Source organism: Strongylocentrotus purpuratus, unplaced genomic scaffold (genome assembly GCF_000002235.5).
Source record: "Strongylocentrotus purpuratus isolate Spur 01 unplaced genomic scaffold, Spur_5.0 spur5_scaffold_18, whole genome shotgun sequence".
Taxonomy (NCBI): domain Eukaryota; kingdom Metazoa; phylum Echinodermata; class Echinoidea; order Camarodonta; family Strongylocentrotidae; genus Strongylocentrotus; species Strongylocentrotus purpuratus.
In genome coordinates, this window is record NW_022145603.1 from 24,756,389 (window position 1) to 24,779,587 (window position 23,199).

The following is a 23,199-nucleotide window of genomic DNA, read 5'->3' on the forward strand; positions in this document are numbered from 1 at the left end:
CATGTAGGCCTATGTGGTATTTATGTACCTAATTATAAAGTCTAGATTACAAAGTATGTCATCAAATATGCTAGAATATATATTTACATAACTAGAATGTAGTGTACATACACCCCTTTTAAAGCGATAAGGAACAAAAAGAACTTGCATTGTTAATACTATTAAAAAAAATTCCTTACAGAACATGAAAGAGAGACGAGAAAAAACCCCACATAATTATGATATATGATTACTGAATATAATGCTTTGTTACAATATGTTACTTCAGACAATTGCCAATCCAGTATTACTCCGCGATATACAACGTTTGTAATTCGGATGACCATTCTAATGGCAAGAATCTATTGTGAAGAGATAATAATGTTGTGTCCATTGTGATTCAATAATTTCACGACATAAAATTTTTGCAACTAACCTGGACTTCTTGCAAAAGTCGCGAAACATTTCCTGAGTGTAAAAGTTTCTGGTTTTTACAGTAGCATCCATAGTCTTGCATAACAAGTTGCAATTAAACACATTTTAGTGGGACAAATGCGATCCAATATGCCTCTGCCTAAATTTATTTCAGATAATTTTTTTTTTTAATATCATGAGAACATAACGCTTATAAATGTTATAACATGTTGATTAATCTTTACAACCTTTAATCTCTGATTGGACAATCCTAAAATCTTATCATTTGTCTCGCTATGGTGACACATACTATGTTAAACAAGTTTTAATTCACAGCTAAAATAGCTTAAAATAGTAATTGATATGGAGATAATTAACAAGGTCAAAAAACCTTAATTTCATGTATATCGACTCGCTAACCTGAAATCTAATCAATTTTTGTCGCTATGGTGATGTCTTACATGACAGAATTAATCAATTTTCCCTTTTTTAGTCATCGATGGGGAAATCCCTGTCATATTTTAAGAATAGTAGCAGTAGTACAGGTGTCATATTCAAGTGGATATGTCACCAGACTGTGGATCCCAAGGTCCGCGGTTTGAGTCCCGCGGCGGCACTAATGTCCATTGGCAAGACATTAATCTACATTTGCCCCACAGCCACTCAACGCAAGTGAGGTAAATGGGTACCTGGTAGGATCCTTGAAATGCACTGTGCTGATAATGGCTGCCGGAGCTAAAGCTAGTGTAATAATGTCCAAAAACTCTTTGGAAGCGCATAGAGACTTTATATCTTAATGTGTTATGCGCTATACAAGAACGGACTATTAGTGTACTATGTATAGAGCAGTCGAAACCTTAAAGAGTGAGTTATCAAAATTTGCTTTGTGGCATGCACGCTTGCTAACAAACTTCTGCCAGTTGATCTATGATCAGGGCCCCATTTCATAAAACTTGTTATCAATAACAAGATAAAAACTTTGCTCTCATCCAATCAACTGTTAGGATTTCAGTAGCTTATATATAACAGGTATTGGAACTTGTTATTGATAACAGGGGTGTTTCATAAAGCTGTGCGTAAAGTTACCCATATGACTTGAAAATGAAGAGCTAAATGGGATTTTCAAATCCTTTTAATTGCATGAGCTAAAGTTATAATATATATGCAGATTTAGATTAACCTTATCATTTTTAACAAAACATTTTAATGCAAAGTGTATTTTTGGCTACAATTTAATTGAGATTATGGGAAACACAGTCACGGTCTGTTAAAATGTCAGGAAAAATTTTGGGCATCCCATTTGGCTCTTTATATTCAAGTCATTCGTAAAGTCATGCGTAACTTTACGCACAGCTTTATGAAACGCTCCCCCAGGTTTGATCAAAACAGGGCCCTCCCTGGCTTATCAAACGCTTCATGATCTTGATCTCTTGCTGGGAATCTCTGATCTATGATCAGGGCCCAATTTCATAAAACTTGTTATCAATAACAACTTTGCTCTTAGCCAATCAACTGTTAGGATTTCAGTAGCTTATAACAGGTATTGGAACTTAATTGTTATTGATAACAGGTTTGATGAAACAGGGCCCTCTTCCCTGAGTTATCAGCCGCTTCATGATCTGGATCTCTTGCTGGGAATCTCTCTGTACAGTAAGAAGGTGAAGACCATACCACCCAACTGAATAAATAAAGAAAAGAAAGAAAGAGATAAATTGATATAACATGATAAATAAGCATTAGCTCCGGGCTTTATTTTATCAAATAACTAGGGTCATGGATAGAGTTACATTGGAGGAGGAAAGAGAGAGAGGGAGAGGGAGGGAGAGGGTGAGGGTGGGTGAGGGAGGGAGAGGGAGGGTGAGGGAGGGTGAGGGAGGGAGAGGGCGGGAGAGGGAGGGTGAGGGAGGGAGAGGGAGGGTGAGGGAGGGTGAGGGAGGGTGAGGGAGGGAGAGGGAGGGTGAGGGAGGGTGAGGGAGGGTGAGGGAGGGAGAGGGCGGGAGAGGGAGGGTGAGGGAGGGAGAGGGAGGGTGAGGGCGGGTGAGGGAGGGTGAGGGAGGGAGAGGGCGGGAGAGGGAGGGAGAGGGAGGGTGAGGGAGGGAGAGGGAGGGAGACAGAGGGTGAGGGAGGGAGACGGAGGGAGAGGGAGGGTGAGGGAGGGTGAGGGAGGGAGAGGGAGGGAGACAGAGGGTGAGGGAGGGAGACGGAGGGAGAGGGAGGGTGAGGGAGGGTGAGGGAGGGTGAGGGAGGGAGATGGAGGGTGAGGGAGGGTGAGGGAGGGAGAGGGAGGGAGAGGGCGGGAGAGGGAGGGTGAGGGAGGGAGAGGGAGGGTGAGGGAGGGTGAGGGAGGGTGAGGGAGGGTGAGGGAGGGTGAGGGAGGGTGAGGGAGGGTGAGGGAGGGTGAGGGAGGGCGAGGGAGGGTGAGGGAGGGTGAGGGAGGGTGAGGGAGGGAGAGGGAGGGTGAGGGAGGGTGAGGGAGGTTGAGGGAGGGAGAGGGAGGGTGAGGGAGGGAGAGGGAGGGCGAGGGAGGGAGAGGGAGGGAGGGTGAGGGAGGGTGAGGGAGGGAGAGGGCGGGAGAGGGAGGGTGAGGGAGGGTGAGGGAGGGTGAGGGAGGGTGAGGGAGGGAGAGGGAGGGTGAGGGAGGGTGAGGGAGGGTGAGGGAGGGAGAGGGAGGGTGAGGGAGGGAGAGGGAGGGCGAGGGAGGGAGAGGGAGGGAGGGTGAGGGAGGGTGAGGGAGGGAGAGGGCGGGAGAGGGAGGGTGAGGGAGGGGGAGGGAGGGAGGAGGGTGAGGGAGGGTGAGGGAGGGAGAGGGAGGGTGAGGGAGGGTGAGGGAGGGTGAGGGAGGGTGAGGGAGGGTGAGGGAGGGTGAGGGAGGGTGAGGGAGGGTGAGGGAGGGTGAGGGAGGGTGAGGGAGGGTGAGGGAGGGTGAGGGAGGGCGAGGGAGGGTGAGGGAGGGTGAGGGAGGGAGAGGGCGGGAGAGGGAGGGTGAGGGAGGGAGAGGGAGGGTGAGGGAGGGTGAGGGAGGGAGAGGGCGGGAGAGGGAGGGTGAGGGAGGGTGAGGGAGGGTGAGGGAGGGTGAGGGAGGGAGAGGGAGGGTGAGGGAGGGTGAGGGAGGGTGAGGGAGGGAGAGGGAGGGTGAGGGAGGGAGAGGGAGGGCGAGGGAGGGAGAGGGAGGGAGGGTGAGGGAGGGTGAGGGAGGGAGAGGGCGGGAGAGGGAGGGTGAGGGAGGGTGAGGGAGGGAGGGCGAGGGAGGGTGAGGGAGGGTGAGGGAGGGAGAGGGAGGGAGACAGAGGGTGAGGGAGGGAGACGGAGGGAGAGGGAGGGTGAGGGAGGGTGAGGGAGGGAGAGGGAGGGAGGACGAGGGGGGGTGAGGGAGGGAGGGCGAGGGAGGGTGAGGGTGGGGAGGGAGGGTGAGGGAGGGAGAGGGCGGGAGGGTGAGGGAGGGAGAGGGCGGGAGAGGGAGGGTGAGGGAGGGTGAGGGAGGGTGAGGGAGGGAGAGGGCGGGAGAGGGAGGGTGAGGGAGGGTGAGGGCGGGAGAGGGAGGGTGAGGGAGGGAGGGCGAGGGAGGGTGAGGGAGGGTGAGGGAGGGTGAGGGAGGGAGAGGGCGGGAGAGGGAGGGTGAGGGAGGGTGAGGGAGGGGGAGGGAGGGTGAGGGAGGGAGGGAGAGGGCGGGAGAGGGAGGGTGAGGGAGGGTGAGGGAGGGAGAGGGCGGGGAGAGGGAGGGAGAGGGCGGAAGGGTGAGTGAGGGAGGGAGAGGGCGGGAGAGGGAGGGAGAGGGAGGGTGAGGGAGGGTGAGGGAGGGGGAGGGAGGGTGAGGGAGGGAGAGGGAGGGTGAGGGAGGGAGGGAGAGGGCGGGAGAGGGAGGGTGAGGGAGGGTGAGGGAGGGTGAGGGAGGGGGAGGGAGGGTGAGGGAGGGAGAGGGAGGGTGAGGGAGGGAGGAGAGGGCGGGAGAGGGAGGGTGAGGGAGGGTGAGGGAGGGAGAGGGCGGGAGAGGGAGGGAGAGGGCGGAAGGGTGAGGGAGGGTGAGGGAGGGAGAGGGAGGGTGAGGGAAGGAGAGGGAGGGAGAGGGAGAGAAGGGAGGGAGAGGGAGGGGGAGGGAGGGTGAGGGAGGGAGAGGGAGGGTGAGGGAGGGAGGGAGAGGGCGGGAGAGTGAGGGAGGGAGAGGGAGGGAGGGAGAGGGAGGGAAGGGAGGGAGAGGGAGGGCGAGGGAGGGTGAGGGAGCGAGAGGGAGGGAAGGGAGGGAGATCGAGGGATGGATAGAGAGAGAGGGAGGAAGGAGAAAGGGATAGAGTCATCTTAGAGAGGAGGGAGAGATAAAGAGAAAGGGGGAGGGAGGGACAGAGAGAGAGATTGATTTAATCATTTATTCATTCATTGCATCCACAAGGTTGGATTTCAAATTAAAACCACAAAGTGTAAAAATAATTTCAACAATTTATGTTATTTATTTCTACAAAATCCTGCATGAATTCACCCCGGTAAAGTTATACTCACATGTAAGACAGATATGCAGATCGCCACTCCTCCCACGACCCCTCCGTACTCTGTCACACGAGCCTCTGTAGCCGTGAGGCATCCCTGTATAATAAAGATGATAAATAAACAAATTTTATTAAAGGGATCCGGTAACTTTGTTTCAGCTTCTGAAACAAAATCCGGGATTTAATAACTTGTGTTGCAATGATAATTATAAACTTTTAGGTAAGCCAGGACCCACATGACTTTTACAAGCAGATTGCATGTCTGATTATCAAGATATTTATGATTGGAAATCGAAATCAAATTTTGCGTTTTCCTAACGGTTTTCATAACACTACGGTCTATTGGGGAAAACAAGGATGGTAGAACCAATCACTCAAAGATTTTTACTTTTTGGAGGCACTTCATGATCATTTTGAAGCGCAATTAGTTTTGGGGCTTCAATATTACACCATATCAAAGACACTGATAACACGTAGGGCCATGCATCTCAGATTTAACATTGTTAAACGATGCCTTTGACCAAATGCGGAGATGAAGTTTATTTTTCTGAACATATAGAGAGGCATTAATCTAAAGATCCATTATTACGAAGCATCATTGACCAAAGGTCCATGATTCTGGCAATGAAATACGGTTCATGAGTCTAAAAAAGGGTTCATTTAATTCTGAAATTTTACTATGATGTAGGCCTAACTGAGAAAATATTTCTGAAACATACAATGTGTACCTTTAAAATCTGAAAGCAATGGCTAATCTGTCTTTTGAAAACATCTTTATTACTTAGATGCTGCTTGTAAGTGTCGGCTTGCATGGTGATGTAGATATACAGTAGGCTTGCGGGTGCACTCCTGACGACGGATGGTCAACCTGTTCGAAATGTCGAGCCACTCATCCTCTCCAAGCGCTATAGTTCTCCTTAGAACTATATGCTAAGAAAGATAACAACAGTCTTTTTCAGGACTACACACCCCCAAGAAAGATTACCGAGTCAGAGTCCTTTTCAGGACTCCTCAACCCTCTCTCTCTCTCTCTCTCTCACACATGGTGCACCCGCAAGCCTACTGTACATCTTTATTACTATTAAAAATCTTTGATTCTCCTGCAAAAAAAGATGAACACAACAGCAACACATCTCTGCATACATGTTACCACAATCATTCCTTACCACATTATGCAAGTAGAGTCTATACAGGTTCTGGGGCCTCTCTAACCGGCAGATGACAGGGTCGACGCCCTCTCGACAGCAGCTGGCAGGCACCACGTCGCGGGGTTTTAACGGCGACTGGTTCAGCCAGAAAGCCGTCATTTTATACTCGACCACCGCATCTATCACATCACCGGCTACGCCACAGCATCGAAACTACGAAAGACAGAGAGAGAATAATCAGAAATAGTATTTCATCTAAACCAAGAAAGACATAGAAAGAAGGATTAGAAATAGTATAGATTTTTAGAAATCTAGGCTTTCTCTGTTTTGAAACAATTAAAGCCCAAGCCTCTGTCTGGATATTATGCTACGGCCACAAAGGTTCGTAAGAGCAATAATTTCGTACAAATCTCTGTTTTTCTATTGTCTTCCCGTATTTCCATTGTCTGAAAATCTTTCGTATGGCGTTCGTAGCAGTTCGTAATGGCATTTGTGACCGATGTTTTTCTTAAAAATAAAACCACAATTTTCCAATCAATTACAAAAAAAGTGAACTCGTCTGAATATATTTATATTACAAATATACGATACCTAATATGCTACGATATTGGCATGCACAAACGAATAGGAACGGTTTTGAATGAGTAATGTCAAAAATACTTTCTATTCAGAAGATCGTGTAATGATGTCTGAGTATAATGCAAAAGATTTCTGGGGGTTATTTCACAAAGACTAAGATCGACTTTAAGTTGGACTTAATTATAGCAGGCCGTGCTGTCACCATTGGTCTCTCAATTATGATATTTAGATAAACATTTTTCCTTCAATAATGAACCGTCAAAAAGGGTAAATTCTGTAGATTTATGACCACGATTTGTACGTCCCTTGAGAAACCAATGACAGGAAAGAATATAGAAACTAGTGGCATGAATAGCCTGCCATTGTTAAGTCCAACTTAAAGTCGACCTTAGTCTTTGTGAAACACCCCCCTGGTCTGAGAGTAGCTAGATTTAAGCCCCCTTCAGATATGACGTGGCAAAACCACCACACTTTTGTTTCTTTAATGACGTAAAGCGTAATTAACTTCACATTTCTGGATCTTGTAACACTGTAGTGCAACATGAATTATCTGCATAAGACTTTTGCAGATGCCATACTTTTTACACATACAAAAAAACCTCATACTGCGCTTTTCCCATAAGGCCCAAAGCGCTTACAGTGAATGAAAATTAAAATTACATAACGTCGGTGGGGTGACAAAACCTTGTATCTCAAAAATCATGAATTTTCAGGAGAGCGAAAAAAACTTTCCTGTCTCAACAGATTTAGTGCTGTGACACCGGCCTTTGTGTGGAATTTGTGAAAAAACCGAGACGAGAGGCGTTCCATGGATTTATCAGGTGGTGTCGTAGGCCATTAGGTACAAAATTATGCAAAAAAATCAAAATCTCAAAAAACTGAGATACAAGGTTTTGTCACCCCACCGACAATAAATACATATATGGGTAATAAGAAAAAAAGTCTTACAACTACAAACTGCAAAAAAAGATGTGTTTTAAAGGCTTTTCTGAAGGTAATAACTGATGGAGACAGCCTAATTCTAGGAGGTAGCCTTACCCTTTTCTGTATGAAGTCATATGCCTCGGTGTATTCCTCTGCTCCATCTGCCCCATAGTTATCTCTCAAAGACCAGGTAAGGTTCTGCTCCGTTTCAGCCTAGAAGCAGCAGGAACAAAAAGGAAGATACTGAACAGAATGAGGCCTCTGACTGAGTAAAAAGGGGAAACATATCAGCCAGCTAACATTTAATAATAAAAGTGTAAACTCATAGAGTGCACACACCATCCAGAGACGCTCATGGCGCTAGTTCAGCAACAGTTCAAGTAAAGTAAATGTTTATTTGATAATAGAGTTAAACTATCAGAAACTCAAAAACAATTTTGCAATATTTATAAGCATTACCGTTATACTTTTATTCATCAAAATGTATATCTACTAATAATGCATTTACGTGCAGTAGCACATTGTCCATATACATGTTCAAATGTGCATTCCAGTTATATTAACAGAATAGGTGAGTTTCTAGATTTTTTGAACGGCTATTAGCTTTTTGCGAAGTTCTTGTAATCATCAAATTTAACCAAACTAGCCTAAAAAACACTGAATTTTCACATGGCGATAAGGGTATAATATAAATCAACATAGAATACTTACACTTGCTAAGAATGCCATTCCTAAAATACCGCCAGAAAACTCGATCACAAATACCGCCAGCAGCAGGTAGAAATACTGCAATGTAAGAAGAGAATAAAATGTACAAAATGAAACGAATGGGTTATGTTTTTAAGTGACTTTGTTTTTAACTTACAAGCTTCTGCTTGCCTTAATTATTTTGACAAACTATGTTTTAAAGATCTTTCATGTACACCACATAACAATCTGTTATTGTGTTTTGTGTGTGGCAATGAGCATATACAGTTTACTGAGTTTTGCAATAGCCAGTACCTTATAATTCAACAATTAACAAATGTACTATGTACATGTAATGATAATAACGATGATAGTGGGCTCTTGCACAGTGCTCATGTCTGTTAAACTTAACACTCCTGGTACTCAAGCATTTCAAGGAATAATTTTTTATTTTTTATTTTTATGATTTCAAGGAATAAATTCCCACCAGGTACCTATAATATTTACCTTTCCTGGGTGGAGAGTGGCAAATGTAGATAAATGTCTTGCCAACGGACAATAGTGCCGCGGTAGGACTCGAACCGCGAACCTTGTGATCAACAGTCTGGTGACTTCTCCCTAAGAGACCGCGTCACCTTGTCAACTGAGTGTATTTTAATCTTTGCCCCTTCAAAATACTGGCACTCAGTCGTATGTCTAAAAGTATATTTGTATACAATTTTGTTAAGCTGTGGACAATGCCTATTTTTGTTTGTCATTAATGGTCTTTCCCCCCCCCCCCCCCCCCCCCCACTTCAATGTATCATACTTTACTTTGTTGGCTGTTTCGTGTTGGATATAATACGCACAATCAGCCGGCCCATGTATTGATATTATCAATTAATGGTCAACGTATTTTTTTTAAAGTGGAGTTGAATTTGTATGATCGTATTGGCTAAATTTCACACATTTTGGGGTCTAAAATTACCTTCATAGCTATTTTAGGTCCTAAAAGGGCACTAGAAATGTCATAAATAAGAATAAGAGCGCAATAACCATGCACTTCAGTGAATGCATTTGCTGTCTTAAACAAGAACTCAAAAATCCCTTTAACTATAAGAACTTCAGGAAGGTCATATATCTTATTCCGAATGCTGTCTGCCCCTTCAACAAGCACTTCTTGACTAAGTAGCATCAATGGTTTCCCCTGATGCCGATGAGTAAGACCCGCCTACCCACAGACGACCTGACAACGTACGCACGTCATGACCTTATACATCCTGTAAAACATGCCTGAATCATGCACTCAACAACACCGTAGTCTGGATAAAAAGACCCCAGTTAATAACAATAATAATAATATTATTCCGCTTTTATATAGCTCCCAATACATCGATACAACAATGTGCACAAGCGCTTTACAGATATATTATTACCCCGGTCATCGGATTCAGGCTCACCTGCACACAATGTATGCAATGTATGCACATTTTCCACTTTCTGGGGAGTTGATTGTGAGATAATTAAACTTTAATAATCTGATTTTTAATTGAAATTATTTGCCAACACGGACTGAAAAGTTGAGTACAGTAGATTGTCACATTATTATATTTATATATTAATTTGTAAATGAGACTGATTGGTTAAAGGCCAGTATATACAGTATGTTAGCACATGTTCTTTGGAGCCTTGGGACCTGACCCCTCACAGCAAAACCAAGTATATTACATAATACATGTATATTCAGTAGCTGAAGTTTAGCTAAACTTGCTAAAGAATATAGTTTATCATTGCATTACTCCAAAACAGTCAATGAGTGCCACATACATGTATTTCCTAATGCTTTTCATTTGGATGATTTGTTTAAAGTGTCTTAACTTTTGAACCAATTTGGAGAACATTCCTAAGCTAATCATTTGCTGAATTATTGTGTGTTGATTGATATCAGCTCTTTCTGTCTTTATATATGCAAGAATTTGAATAATGAGCTAGTCCTAGATATTAGATTATTTGGGGTCTCAAATGTTACCAAATATTGACAAGTGTGACATCAAATATGTTGTTCATTTAAAAAAAAACTCAAAAAAAGCTTGGAAACTCAAGTTTGGTTAGTTATATCTCTCTTGTCATGGGAAAATTAATCGCTTTGTTTAGTATCATTAGATAGAAAGTTTATTCCACTATACAATGAAACCATATTATGATTTTGAAGCCATGGAATGAGCAGTACATCTGAATAACAGGCAGGGAAAAAAGTGAAAAGTTGCAAACTATACTGGTAAGCACTGGTATAGTTATGCAGTGCACTATGGCAGCCCAATATACACTCTTCAAAAAGAGAAGGATGCATAGCTGAACAAGAACAGTGATTTGATCTTGCCCCTTATTTTGATGTAATGCAGATTCCGCCATGATTGAGAAATCATAACGAAAAGTGGAATCATTTGAAAGAGATATAACACACTTTCTGATGCTACTAAACATTGTAATGATTATACCATAACAAGAGGGTGTTTCACAAAGATCCTAAGTTGAACTCATTTCTAAGTTGGACTTAACAATTATGGAAAGCCGTTGAAAATATTTTATGAAAGTTATTTTAAAAGGCATAAAATGTTGATACAAATCAATGAAATCATTCATAGTTTCTATTATCAATAAGATTTCACGTTCTTGATGTGGAATTTATAGAAAGTCTAAAGTACTTGAATTTGCGCTTTTGAATATATTTTATTTTGAGGCTACAAATGGCTCTCCATAACTTTTAAGTCCAACTTAGAGTTAAGTTCGACTTAGGATCTTTGTGAAATACCCCCCAAGAGAGATATAATCAATCAAACTTGAGTTCCCAAATTTATTTTGAGGGGTTTACTAGGTCTGATCCAAGCTCTGGTATGGCTCTAAATCTGATACAGTGATGATACATACTAAAATCTCTGATGTGGTCGGTAATAACTTACTAGAGAAAAATTGTTTGGACTTGCCCAAGGACTGAAAACACAGTCACTTAGCTCAAGTCCAAGGCCTTACTTTTAAAGAGTTAAGGACACCGTCTTATTAAAAGATACGATTGATTTGTATCAATCATAACTTGAAAGCAATCGCAACTGCTATCTTTTAAGTACACAGTTATGATTAATTTTAAGTTGCGATTAGTTTGAATCAATCAACTCTTTATAATACAGGGCCAAGGATAGATTCTCAATGAATAGAATCTTCCTGCCATAAAAAGATCTTGCTATGTCAGGCAAATATTTCCGCAGGCTCTGTTGTTGATGTTGAAGGAATCCACACTTCCCTGACTGACAGAGCTCTAAAATTACCCAGCTTTTCCGCAGCTAAAGCATAGATAAAATATTCCTTCCCTCTCTGAATATAACGTAAACTACTTCTTCATTATGCAAATGCTTAAGAAGGTCATCATGACGGAGACCATCGTTACTATCAACACTTCTTGGTTGGCTGCACCACACACCCATTTTTTTTCTTCTTTTGTTTTGTTTTTTATTTTTATATATTATGTAACAAATGTATTATGCAAAGGGAACCTTAATCACAAGCATAATGCTTCCAAAGTTTCCTCTTCATTACTGTAGATTATTGCTAGCATCATTTGTATTTAATGACTTGCATAAAATTGTTTTTACTGTTGTAATACCACCTATCTATCAAATATATGTACATGTTTTGTTACCTTGTATATATATGCGTTACTTTGTAAATTCTTTTCATATGCAGTTTATAGAGATTGCATTGTGAAAGAAAAGGTGTGGAATGGATCAGAAAAAAGTTGATCATGTAGCATGTAAGTATTGGTGTGTACTGAAAAGTCATCAAAATCATAATAAATTTGGCCCAGTCTTGGTAAAGTAACAAGCACTGTACACAGAAACATGTATATGGAACTACACAAATGGTGTCGGGGCTACTATACCTTGATTTCCTTATCTTTCTATGCTCATTACTCAGCCAGTATTCATCTTCTTCCAAAATTGTTTGGCATATGACATTTATTTGTAATCTTGAACATTTAGTGTAAGTTTCATTTGATTCTGTGAGAATTAATTTTTTTTTTTTTTTACCAGAACTAAAGTATATCTTTAATGTAGAAATAAAACCTATAATCAAGAAACTCACCATCTTTAGGAGACACTTGTTCTCTAGACGAGCCCCGACACATCCAAGCAGGGAGACTACGAGGATCAATGCTCCACCAAGGACGATGGCCTGGCCGGCCATCTTGAAAAGGTCGTTGCCAAGGAGAAGCGCGACCTGTTCGTTAATGGGGTCCATTTGGACCCATACTCCTATCGCCACCATTGCCACTCCTGTGAACTATAACAAATTTTATAATAATAATAAAATATTACATTTATAAGGCTCTAAATACAATGCTTCTAGCTCTTAACAAAACAAGGTACAACAAAAAATAAACATACAGCAATAATAATACATAATTCTAATAATAACATTGCGGATAATTAAAAGCTTACTTTAAATAAAACTGCCCTATAAATCACAATTAATCAAAAAATACTTCAAACTATCCTTGAGGATTGACGGATACTAACTGGTAAACTGTTCCATAATATCTCTTAGCACTAGCACTGAATTACAATGACATGTGAGTAATTCCACAAATTAGGGACCCCCTTTGTGACATTTTTGGTGTCCCTGTTACATAAGGAACCCACACGTATTTGTGGCTCTGAGTAAAGACTTAAATAGTGGAGTATGTTTGTTAAAGTGATTCTACAGTGTAGGTATGAGAATGCAATATTATGCTTGGAAATTACTTTATGACAATCTCACTCCTTATGTCACATGTTCTTGAGTGGAATTTATAAAAAAAAAAGTCTAAAATATTTGAATTTTTGCTTTTGAGTATATTTTATTTTTAGGCTACAAATGGCTCTCCATAATGTTTAAGTTCAACTTGGAGTTAAATTCGACTTAGGATCTTTGTGAAACACCCCCCAGTTGCTTGACGCATCATTTGGTAGCAATTACTCTGTCAGGATCCTACAGATGAATTTCTATCTTCATCCCTGGATCTCATGTACCTACATGTAACCCTGGGACAAATCTGCTGATAACCAATCAGAAGAAAGGATTTCAGTAGCTTATAACAAAAACTGTCATTTTACACTGATGACAAGTTTTGTGAAACATCCCCCAGATCTTAACCCTAAAACCCAGTTGTAACTCAACTCCGACTCTAAATCACTGACAACAAAAATGCTAGAGCAATTGCCACCAGAGGAAATGTCGAGGGATCGATCTACTCACCACAAAGAAGACGTTTAGACAGTAGAGAAAGACACGATAGCACTGTCCTTGCTCCGATAAGGGTGGACCAGGCGTCGGAGGATCTTCCTCGATCTCCATCACGAGTCTCTCCTTGGGAGCTATGGTGACGGTTGGTTCTTCCTCTTCTATAAATAATGAAAATAATAACGTTTTATTTACCCAGGGTAGCCACTTCAGTTATGAAACTGCTCTTCAAGGCGGGCCCTGCATAACATAATATGTTATTACTACCCTTCTCCAATCTAATATGCTGAGCGCCTAGCTAGAAAGCAGAAGGTCCCATTTTATGGTAAGTCTTTGGTATGACTTGGCCGGGGTTCGAACCCACGACCTCCCGTTCATGAGGCGGGCGCTCTAACCACTGAGCCATTAGTATACATATATATGTATAGAAGAAGGGTTTTATTACAAAAATTCCATCGTCTCGGTCTTACAACTGAATTGCCATTGGAATTCAATTGAAATACATGTATTTACAAGTTAAAAGTACAATAGTCTGGAAAGGAAGAAGGGATGAGTGAGAAATAGGAGCAAGAATCAACAAAAGGTGAGAGAAGAATGAAAGGAAAAGAAAGGAAGGGTAAGTAAGAGGAATATATCAAGAAAGATGAGGTGAAAAACATGTGTAATGAGCCTTCTACTAATTAGCTTTAAAATGTACAGATCCTCATCTTATACAAACCATAAACTTATATGTATTACAAATGTATTACAAATAATTATAAAATACATTTGACAAGAAACATAAAGTATTGTAGTTTTGTAGTATTGTAGTTATGATACTTCTCCAGGTGGTTAGTGAAATTAAGTATAATCAAAGATATCAGTCATGTTAAACGTACAGTAAATTCTACCTTCGATAAATCGGTCTCTCTATCACAAGGTTAATGTCAGTACATGTATCTCCTTTCTCAAATCGTTGTTCCCTCAGTCAGTCGTTCCCTCAAGCACAAGAAAAAAATCAGTGTTGCTCCTTTCTTGATCTTCCTTCAGTCGTTCCCTCAATCACAATCAGTGAATACTCTTTTCACTGATCTTCCTTTTCCAATATGATTTTTTTCTTCAGTCAGATATTCTCTTGTTCACAAGTCTACCGATTATGCACTGTTCTTCTTATTTCAACTTTCCTTGATCTCAAGAAATTGTCTCCTCTCTTTTTTTTATTTCATTACTTGCAATGTTATCATAACTTTGCTTTTAAATGTATTCGATGTATCTAAATCTTTCTTTGTTGGCTTATTTGTTTTCCAAGGTTTGGAAAAATGCCCTCTAAATATATCAGAGTTCCTGAAAGTCACACTATGTACCTAATGATTGTTTATTAAATAAAGCCAATTTCTTTTTATTAATCACTTTGAGATTTTACTTTCAACTGGACAATAAAGATCAATTTAACTGGATGAAAAATTCTTCTCTCATTTTTTTGCTGAAAAATTCACTTGTGTCATCTGTTGTTGCAGATCCTGGTCTTTCTGTATTCAAGTTTTCCTGCAAATATAATGATATGTCAAGAAACATATATCAAATCTTAGATTGGATTGCATGAAAACTGGACTTATCAATTTGCAGACAAAACATTTTACAATTTTATGAGAAGAAACATACAAGAATCCTAAACATGTGTTGTATGCATTTGCACATAAATAAATATACTATAGGAAATAATCACAGATCCTTTTGTAGAGATTATTCATAATTCTACAGAATATCGTCAAGTACTAATGTACAGTATTATTGCAAATGGAAATTTTATTTATAATTTAATGATTCCATCAATTATCATAATAGTCCATAGTTTCGAACTGCCAAATGTGACATACGACATTGGGCAAAAGCATTAGATATAAAAATTAATCACAAATCATAAATAAATTAAATAGGCCCCTTGAGAGTTTATTATAAGCTTTGATAATGATTCGGTTATTAAAAGGCATAAATGCTGCTCAAATGAAAACAAAAAGGTTTAGTCAAAGAAACACATTATGAAGTGTTTTTCAATATGTCTCTTTTATTCATTTTCTGTAAAATTCATAGTTGAACAACTACAACAGATTATTACTATCATTATTATAATATATCATCATATTATTTGGCAATAAAGAAGATAAATAATACAACCACTGGAACAGATAATAATACCAATTAAGTGGATATTTAATTGTGCAACGTCCATCATGTATACATTCATCTGCACAATACAGGCTTACACATGCAGGAAAATCAAAGTGACAGAATATTTCAGAAAAGGCTGACACAAAGACATCAACTCACCTCTTTATATTTGTGATGTTCCACACTAAAATGGATCCTTCCCGCGTAACTCTTAAAAATCCACATAAATCCAGAGTTTCAAAAGCACCTCCGAAAACTATAGTTTAAGACAGTTTAGCTAGTGCTTTGCATCCATGGGGCCTTCATTCACCTACTTTCAGACTCCTTAAACTCACTGCACAATTAATTGGGTGCGGTATATCATACAGCCAAATCTCTATTAGCACTTGTACATGTAGGTTTTGTACATGAGTAAACTTGTTTTTCAATGTACAGTGCGAGTATGTGTACGTGTGACGCATCTATGAGAAGGTTTTACATGCAGGCAGGGTTTCCCCCTCCTAACCCCCCTTCCTAATACCCTACACACTAGCTAGTCTCAGTTTTCTTGTTGATAGGCTATTTCCTCTGGAAAAGGAAGGAGCGTATGAAGGGCACAAAACCCACTACCCAGACCCCCCTTTCATACTGACTTCCTTTCTGTAAGGACTAAGTGCCAAACTTCAAGCATCCTTGTAAATCTCTCCTCTTGTTAGGTTCTATAAATAGGTCTTTCCTTCAGCCTGGCTTTGATATTCTTAATACAGTCAAACCTGTCTATAGCGACCTCACAAAGGGACACAAAAGTGGTCTTTGTGGACAGGTGGTCTTTGTAGACAAGTTCCTTTATTACATGTTTCAATGAGAAACCATTTTCAAGGGATAAAAAAAATTGCGGTCTTTGTAGAAAGGTTCCTAAGTACATATTTCATTGATAAAACCATTTTTAAGGGAAACAAAAAATGTGATCTTTGTAGACAGGTGGTCACTAAAGCAGGTTTGACTGTATATCATTTTTCCATTAAGTTTTGTTTTATTTTGGACTCTCTTTTCATTTTGTCCTGTATGGATTTCTTTGTGAAATAAACCCTCAAAAAAGTTTGAAAACTCAAGTAAAGGCAAAGTCCTTTTTTTTCTTACATTCTGTTTTATTTTATTTTATTTCATTTCTTGTACCTTCCTTTTAAATTCTGTTTAAGGTTCCCCCTCACAATAGATTTCTTCATAACTATTTTGAACAAGCTTTCTTTCTGTAATTTCTTAATGAGGTGTTTTTAAATCATTAATAAAAATGGGTTTCATGCATTTTTTTTTTTATCTGCAACCAATTGTTCAATTAATATCTTGTGTCTGCAAGAGACCAATAAATGCACCTACTTATCTACCTACATGTATCTTTCTATCTATTTATTCATCAATCTATCTTCTTTTAAAGCTTTTTTGCTCATTCCTATTTCCCCAATTTCCTTTTCTTTATGATATTTCATCAAAACTGTTTAATAATTTCTTCTTTTTTGCCATTTTTTGTTTTGCCTTTATCTTCATCTGTTCCAAATAATTTCTATCCTGCCATTTAAATGAAAGCTTCTTCAGATATTTTTACCCTCATTTCCCTATTCAATTTCCCTTTCCATTTTCCATTCTCTTTTATCTCAATCTGTCTTTGATCTCTACAGACTACTCATTTCCACAAGGCTACAAAATCCCAGTTCCCTGGTTCATCTTCCTTGATTAATGGATTTTGACCAACTTTCCAGGTAATCTAGAGCTATCAATAGGCCTGTCTTCATCAGCTCGAGATTGCCAAATATCCCGCTATTTGAACTATCCGTTTGCAAATTATCCAGTTAATTTGCCTCTTCATCAGCCCGAAGTTGCAATTAGTGGGATATTTGGTCGAGATAATCATCCCAAGATATCTTGGGCTAATTTGCAATATATCCCACTATTTTTCCGGTGCGAACGCTGAGCAAAATATCTTCAGCTAATTTCTCGAGCTCGAGTTTCAAATTTCGAGGTAAAGTCTCGAGCTGATGAAGACTTCTGGAATATTTCCCAAATCAGAAATAGCGGGCTATTTGGCAATCTCGAGCTGATGAAGACAGGCCTAATGATTGCACGTCACATGGCTAAACAAGCGATCTTGTGAAGTCTGATCTAAAGATGACATGTGACTAATTATGCCAGAGTCCTTGGTTTGTTTTGTTAGTCTAATCAAGCTTGTAAACTTAATTAAGGGAAATATTTAAGTAATGAGTTAATGACCTGTTAGTGTTACTTTTCTCACTCTCTCTCTCTCTCCTCTTCCTATTAATCTGTTCATCTTCATTTTTTTTCTCTCTCTACCTATTAACTATTTCTCCCTCTCTTGATTCTATCTGTATTTATTATATCTGTCTCTCTCTTTCCCAATGTCTTTCTTCTCTTTTTCCCTTTCCCCCCTCTTTTTATTCAGCCTCTCTGTGGCTCTCTCACTTTCTCACTCTCCTTATTTTCTCTTGACACTTTTACATAACTTTCAAAGAAATTTGGTAACAAGTTGGTCTCTTAAAGGGGGTGTAGCATGGCAAATACTGGTTAATGCCATCTACGACTCTTTTGGACAACTGCATGTTAACGAATGGTCCTGATCATAATGGTCAGTGCGCTAGCGTTCGTGAAACAGACCGAAGTTCTCTTCACGCTTCGGTTTCGCGTATGTTGCATGCACGTGAATACTGCAGTAATGTCGTCCATAGGCGTATCATACCCGATTAGCCCCAAGCCAGGCCACGGAAAAAACACATAGTCTTGTCATGCTACACACCCTTTAACTATCTGTCTACCTCTCTCTCTCTCTTCCTCCCTACCTCTCACTTTCTATCTCTCTCTATCAGTTACTCTCTTCTCCTCATCTCTACCAAATTCATTTTCTATTTCTCTGTCCGTCTCTTGCTCCCTCTGTTTATTCCTGTCTCTCTCTACCTGTCTCCTCCAACTTTCTCTGTATTAAAGGTATAGACCAGCTTTGGAAATGCCCCCCTCTCAAAAAAATGAAATGGAAGGCTGGAAGCTCTTATTACCAATCATGTGAAAGAATATGTTTTGACTAATATGTGATGATACAAATTTTGCCGGGAAACCGCCTACTAATTGATATATTTGGTAAATTATCATATCGATCCGGCCTGGATAGATATCGAAAATGTACTTCAACATTGAACATTTGGGCATATATTTCTGCTTTTTTGCAAATTCAGGTTGAGGTATTGCCATCTAAAGCTCTGAAGGCGATATTTAAACAATATTTGAAAGGATATTTTGCACCCAAAACCCTTGAACCGCAATTTTACCAATACCGGTCTATATCTTTAACTTCCTTTCTACAATCTAGCCTTCCATGTGACTACATGAAGCTATCGAGCATTACTTAGAACAGCAGAATTCTCACACACTAAAATGCCAAGACTTGCTCAAATATATTAGTTCATTTGTTTGAGAGAATTTAAAACTTTCATCAACAGATTGAATTTTATAAAAGGTATAATATCTAATCCTATTCCTTAATGTATGTGACTTAATCATTTTTGAATTGTTTGAATTCCATATCTTTAGGCGAGGCATCAAAAATAAATATACCAGCCAGCGGCAGCTAACTGCACTTGTGCGTCCTGGCTGCATTTTTTAAATTAGCTCAGCCGGCTACCGCTGGCGGTAGGACCCTCAATTAACTCATGATGTCATCATAATGGTCTCCGAACAAAAGCATGCGCCGGCTGCCGCCTTTCGAATGGACACCGAGCCTCAGATCCCAGCCTGGCGCAAGCCGGCTGGGCTAATAAGTGAAAAATAATTGCCCCAGCCAGGCTTCGGCCGTAATTGCAGCCTCGATGCGCCAATACGTGAGGCGGCAGCCTGCTGGTATCGATATTTTTGACGCCTCGCCTTACACATTTAAAGATTTTTAAAGGCCAGTAGGCAATATCATGAATCCTGTCACTTTCACAATTGTTTTATTTTCACAAATAAGCGGCTTTGTTGTAGGGTCACAAATTCAATAACACCCAGTATGCATGTAAGAAGTATGACCAAAAAATAATTTGCAGAAAAAATCTGTGGACCCTTTCACCCACAAAATCTCTCCACAAGTATGTTTGCTTTGACTGTATGTTCAGCTCTCTCTCTCTCCGAGTGAAAACTTGTGCATGTATGTTTGCACTACGTTATTCTTGTAAATGATTGTAATTATGAGTTTGAAAGAATAATCAACTTTCAAAACAAATTATAATGGATATCAACAGTTAGTTATTTATTTCACAACTTTGACTGAATGATTTACAGACAATGAAGATTTCAAAAAAAGTGTGGCATAAACATATACATATCAAAACACAAATACACAAACTCATAGTCGGATCACACATCAACTAGTCTGTTTGGACTGCTAATATACTCCCTGACATACACAGATATCAAAATATTACAGCTAACATGTTTACAAAGGGCACTTTCAGAAAAAAAAGTGTTATAAAAATACAAACATGTATTTCTAACAGCTAGAACTAGTATAGTATCGATATTTGAAACATAAAGGGGCTTGAAAAGTACGACTTCAACCTGCAATGGTTGGAAACTGCCTCATAGGTTTTGAAAACTACAAAAGTTTCTAGTTACAGCCTTTTTTTCTAAAGAAGCCACCTGAATTTTGGGGGTTATTTTAGGGGGGAGGGTGGAGGAGGTTAAATGATTTTTAAGATTAAGATGAAGGTGAAATGTAGGATTTACTCAAGGACCATTATAATACTTTGAGACTGTAAACAACATAATCATCATCACTATTATCATCATCATTGTCATCATCATCATCACCATTATAGTTATCATTATCGCGATCATTATTATCATCATTACTATTATTATTATTACCATTATTATCATTATCACCATCAATATTGTCATCTTTATTTCTCTCCTCCCCCTCCCCTCCCCCTTCAATCTAGAAAACATTTGTGCATTGTTTTACTGTTTAATCATGGTCTACACATTTATGTCACAAATTCTTTCAGAGATCACTGACATTACCCAGTTATTCAGTTAAACTAATAGTTGCACGTTTGACGGGCGTTTCACAAAACTTGTCATCAGTGACAAATGACAGTTTTTGTTATAAGCTACTGTAATCCTCGCTTCTGATTGGTTATCAGCAGATTTGTCACTAATTTTTGTCATTTGTCATTGAAAAAAGGCTTTGTGAAACAGGGTCCCTGATGTTAACTCGTTGAATGCCAGCCACAATATCCCTGTAAGTGAGTTCTACAGAGAGTGTATGATACTATGTGGCTTGGCAGTCAGGGGGTTAAGTCTTAGACTACTCTTGCCTCAGCTTCTGGCTTGGTCACCTCCGCTCGATACCAAGACAAACAGAACCACAGGAACGATGTACATCCACTGCAATGGAAGAATAAGAAAAGTTGTGTTTAGACGTTGAACAACCTTACTCTCATTTAATGTATGCTAATTAAAGGCATTGATGCATGGCCCTACATGTTATCAGTGTCTTTGATATAGTGTAATATTGAAGCCCTAAAAAAATTGCGCTTCAAAATAATCATGAAGTGCCTAAAAAAAGTAAAAACCTTTGAGTGACCGGTTTTTACCATACTCATTTTCCCCAATAGATTGTAGTGTTATAAAAACCATTAGGAAAACAAATTTTAAAATTTCAATTTCCAGTCATAAATATCTTGATATTCAGACAGGCGATAGGCTTGTAAAAGTCACTCATGGGATTCCTGACTGACCTAAATGTTTATAATTATCATTGCAGCATGAGCTAAATCCAGGATTTTGTTTCAGAATCTGAGACAATGATCCCCAAGCCCTTTAAGACATTGTACAACCATACTCTCAATTAATGTATGCTAATTAAGTCAAGTCCCTGCCCAAGTCTGATTGTTATGCATGCTCTCATGTTCAGATGCCATTGCTATTGTGTTTACCCATAGCCCTAGTGCAGACCTGCCAACTTCTGGAGTTCAAACACTGTATTAAAAGAAGACGGGTTGCGCTATTACATGTTTCAATGAGAAACCAAATTCAAGGGAAACAATAAAAAGGGGTCTTTGTAGACAGGTGGTCTTTCTATACAGGTGGTCACTAGGTTTGACCGTATATGCTTACTTACATATTTTGCTAAGAAAGATCTGTTATCTGGTCCTTTTCCTTTCTCCTTCATCTCTCGTTCGTCTTCCATTTTCCTCACAAATGCCTGTGTATCAGGTCTGTAGTAAAAAGTGACAGAAAAAAAAAAAAATCATCATCATCAAATTATATAAAATAAGTTGTGTGAGAGTACCCTACTATTGGCTGGGAAACTGTCATGTGACTCAACATTTCGTTATATGTGCACGAGCATGCAGTATAACAAACTTTTCTGCATGGTAAAATGAGTACAAAAATGAATTAAACTGCGCACCTCTCTTCCCTGCCTGTACCCATTGTTTGCTTTGTCTTAGCTGCCCACATTTCAAAGGCAACAGTCCTGAATGTAATTAATAGGGCATGAATCTAAAGGATTGCAAATAACCTCAATTTTGAATAACAAGTGTTGCATGCATTCACCTCCAAGTTTAGAATTCCCCTTGTGCAATATATTTCAACTTCAGCCTGTGGCCTATGTGAAATATAACATCACTCAGGAGATTCTGCATTTGTTGGTTCATTTATTAAATGCTGAAGCACCGCAATATTTATTGAATATTTCTATAAAGCCTTTAAGCTGTATCTTTACACTTTAAAGCATAAAACGTCAGATCATGTTACAAATATATTCCCTACCCCCAGAATTGATCAGAGGGCCTGAAAATAACCTAGAATGAGCTATTTTATACACAAAAAAAGCCTAAACTATGGTCTGAAAATAGCTTGCCAGGGCCTGAATTCAGACTATTGCCTGAAAACTGGCATTCCTGACAATATACACTAATAACTCTATACTAAATGTAAAAAAAATGTAAGAGTGAAGAAACAATATTAAAAACTAATGTTGATTTGCAGAAGCAAAGATAATTCATGCAGATATTTAGTCTTCTTGTTCTTGTTCTCTATGGTCTGTATTAAAAATAATAATACAAAAAAGGCTTTTATTTAAAGAGGTCTTGAAATCTAGTACTCACGTTGGTCCCGCTGTAGTAACCTGAAGTGCAACACTCGTGTTGAAGTAATCTAGTAATGATGACGATTCAACGGTGGGGTCGCGGTCACATGACCCATCCATCGGTACAAGAGACACGCCCAGAACGTTTCCTGATTGGTCGACGCTAACCGTAATGTTGTCCGTGAGACGGGACTCTAAAAGTGCACACTGTATCAATTCAAGGAAAAAGAAAAAACAATCACAACATAATACTATGTATATGGGACTGTGGAAACCTGCTTGAAGGGATTATTACACTGGCTCAACTGACAACCGAGAGTGAAACTGAGCCCCGTTTCATAAGAATTGTTATCAATAACAAGGTACAATACCTTTTATAAGCTACTGAAATTGTGGCATTTGATTGGCATTGGCATTGGCATTTTGACTGAGAGCAAATTTGTCATAGAAATTTAGCATTCGTTATTGATAAAAA

At 39.7% G+C, this 23,199-nt stretch overlaps 2 protein-coding genes across 2 annotated transcripts in view; both read right to left on the reverse strand.

Moving 5' to 3' along the window:
* Positions 1–1,188: 1,188 nt before the first annotated feature.
* LOC594489 (CD151 antigen) lies at positions 1,189–16,238 on the reverse strand. The gene is made up of 9 exons (XM_030989558.1): positions 15,770–16,238; positions 14,353–14,986; positions 13,478–13,623; positions 12,326–12,523; positions 8,234–8,308; positions 7,637–7,735; positions 6,038–6,232; positions 4,885–4,968; positions 1,189–2,071 (listed from the first exon to the last, which is right to left on the reverse strand). The coding sequence occupies exons 3-9, from the start codon at positions 13,574–13,576 to the stop codon at positions 2,006–2,008; spliced, it is 816 nt and encodes a 271-aa protein (XP_030845418.1). The 5' UTR covers positions 13,577–13,623; positions 14,353–14,986; positions 15,770–16,238; the 3' UTR covers positions 1,189–2,005.
* A 4,514-nt stretch (positions 16,239–20,752) lies between these two features.
* Positions 20,753–23,199, reverse strand: part of LOC594486 (ER membrane protein complex subunit 10) — a 7,326-nt gene continuing 4,879 nt past the window's right edge. The window contains exons 5-7 of the mRNA XM_030989559.1: positions 22,744–22,931; positions 21,753–21,849; positions 20,753–21,016 (exon numbers count right to left, since the gene is read on the reverse strand). Of these exons, the coding sequence (XP_030845419.1) occupies positions 20,948–21,016; positions 21,753–21,849; positions 22,744–22,931 (354 nt within the window). The 3' untranslated portion in view covers positions 20,753–20,947. The remainder of the gene's footprint in view (positions 21,017–21,752; positions 21,850–22,743; positions 22,932–23,199) is intronic.

Excerpts from the sequence above, each read along its gene's own strand:
- LOC594489 (XM_030989558.1), bottom strand. The coding sequence starts at position 13,576 with ATGGAGATCGAGGAAGATCCTCCGACGCCTGGTCCACCCTTATCGGAG. Across the intron at positions 7,736-8,233 it reads GAATGGCATTCTTAGCAAGT|GCTGAAACGGAGCAGAACCT; the intron begins GTAAGTATTCTA and ends TGCTGCTTCTAG. Across the intron at positions 2,072-4,884 it reads TCTGCATATCTGTCTTACAT|TTGGGTGGTATGGTCTTCAC; the intron begins GTGAGTATAACT and ends TTATTTATTCAG.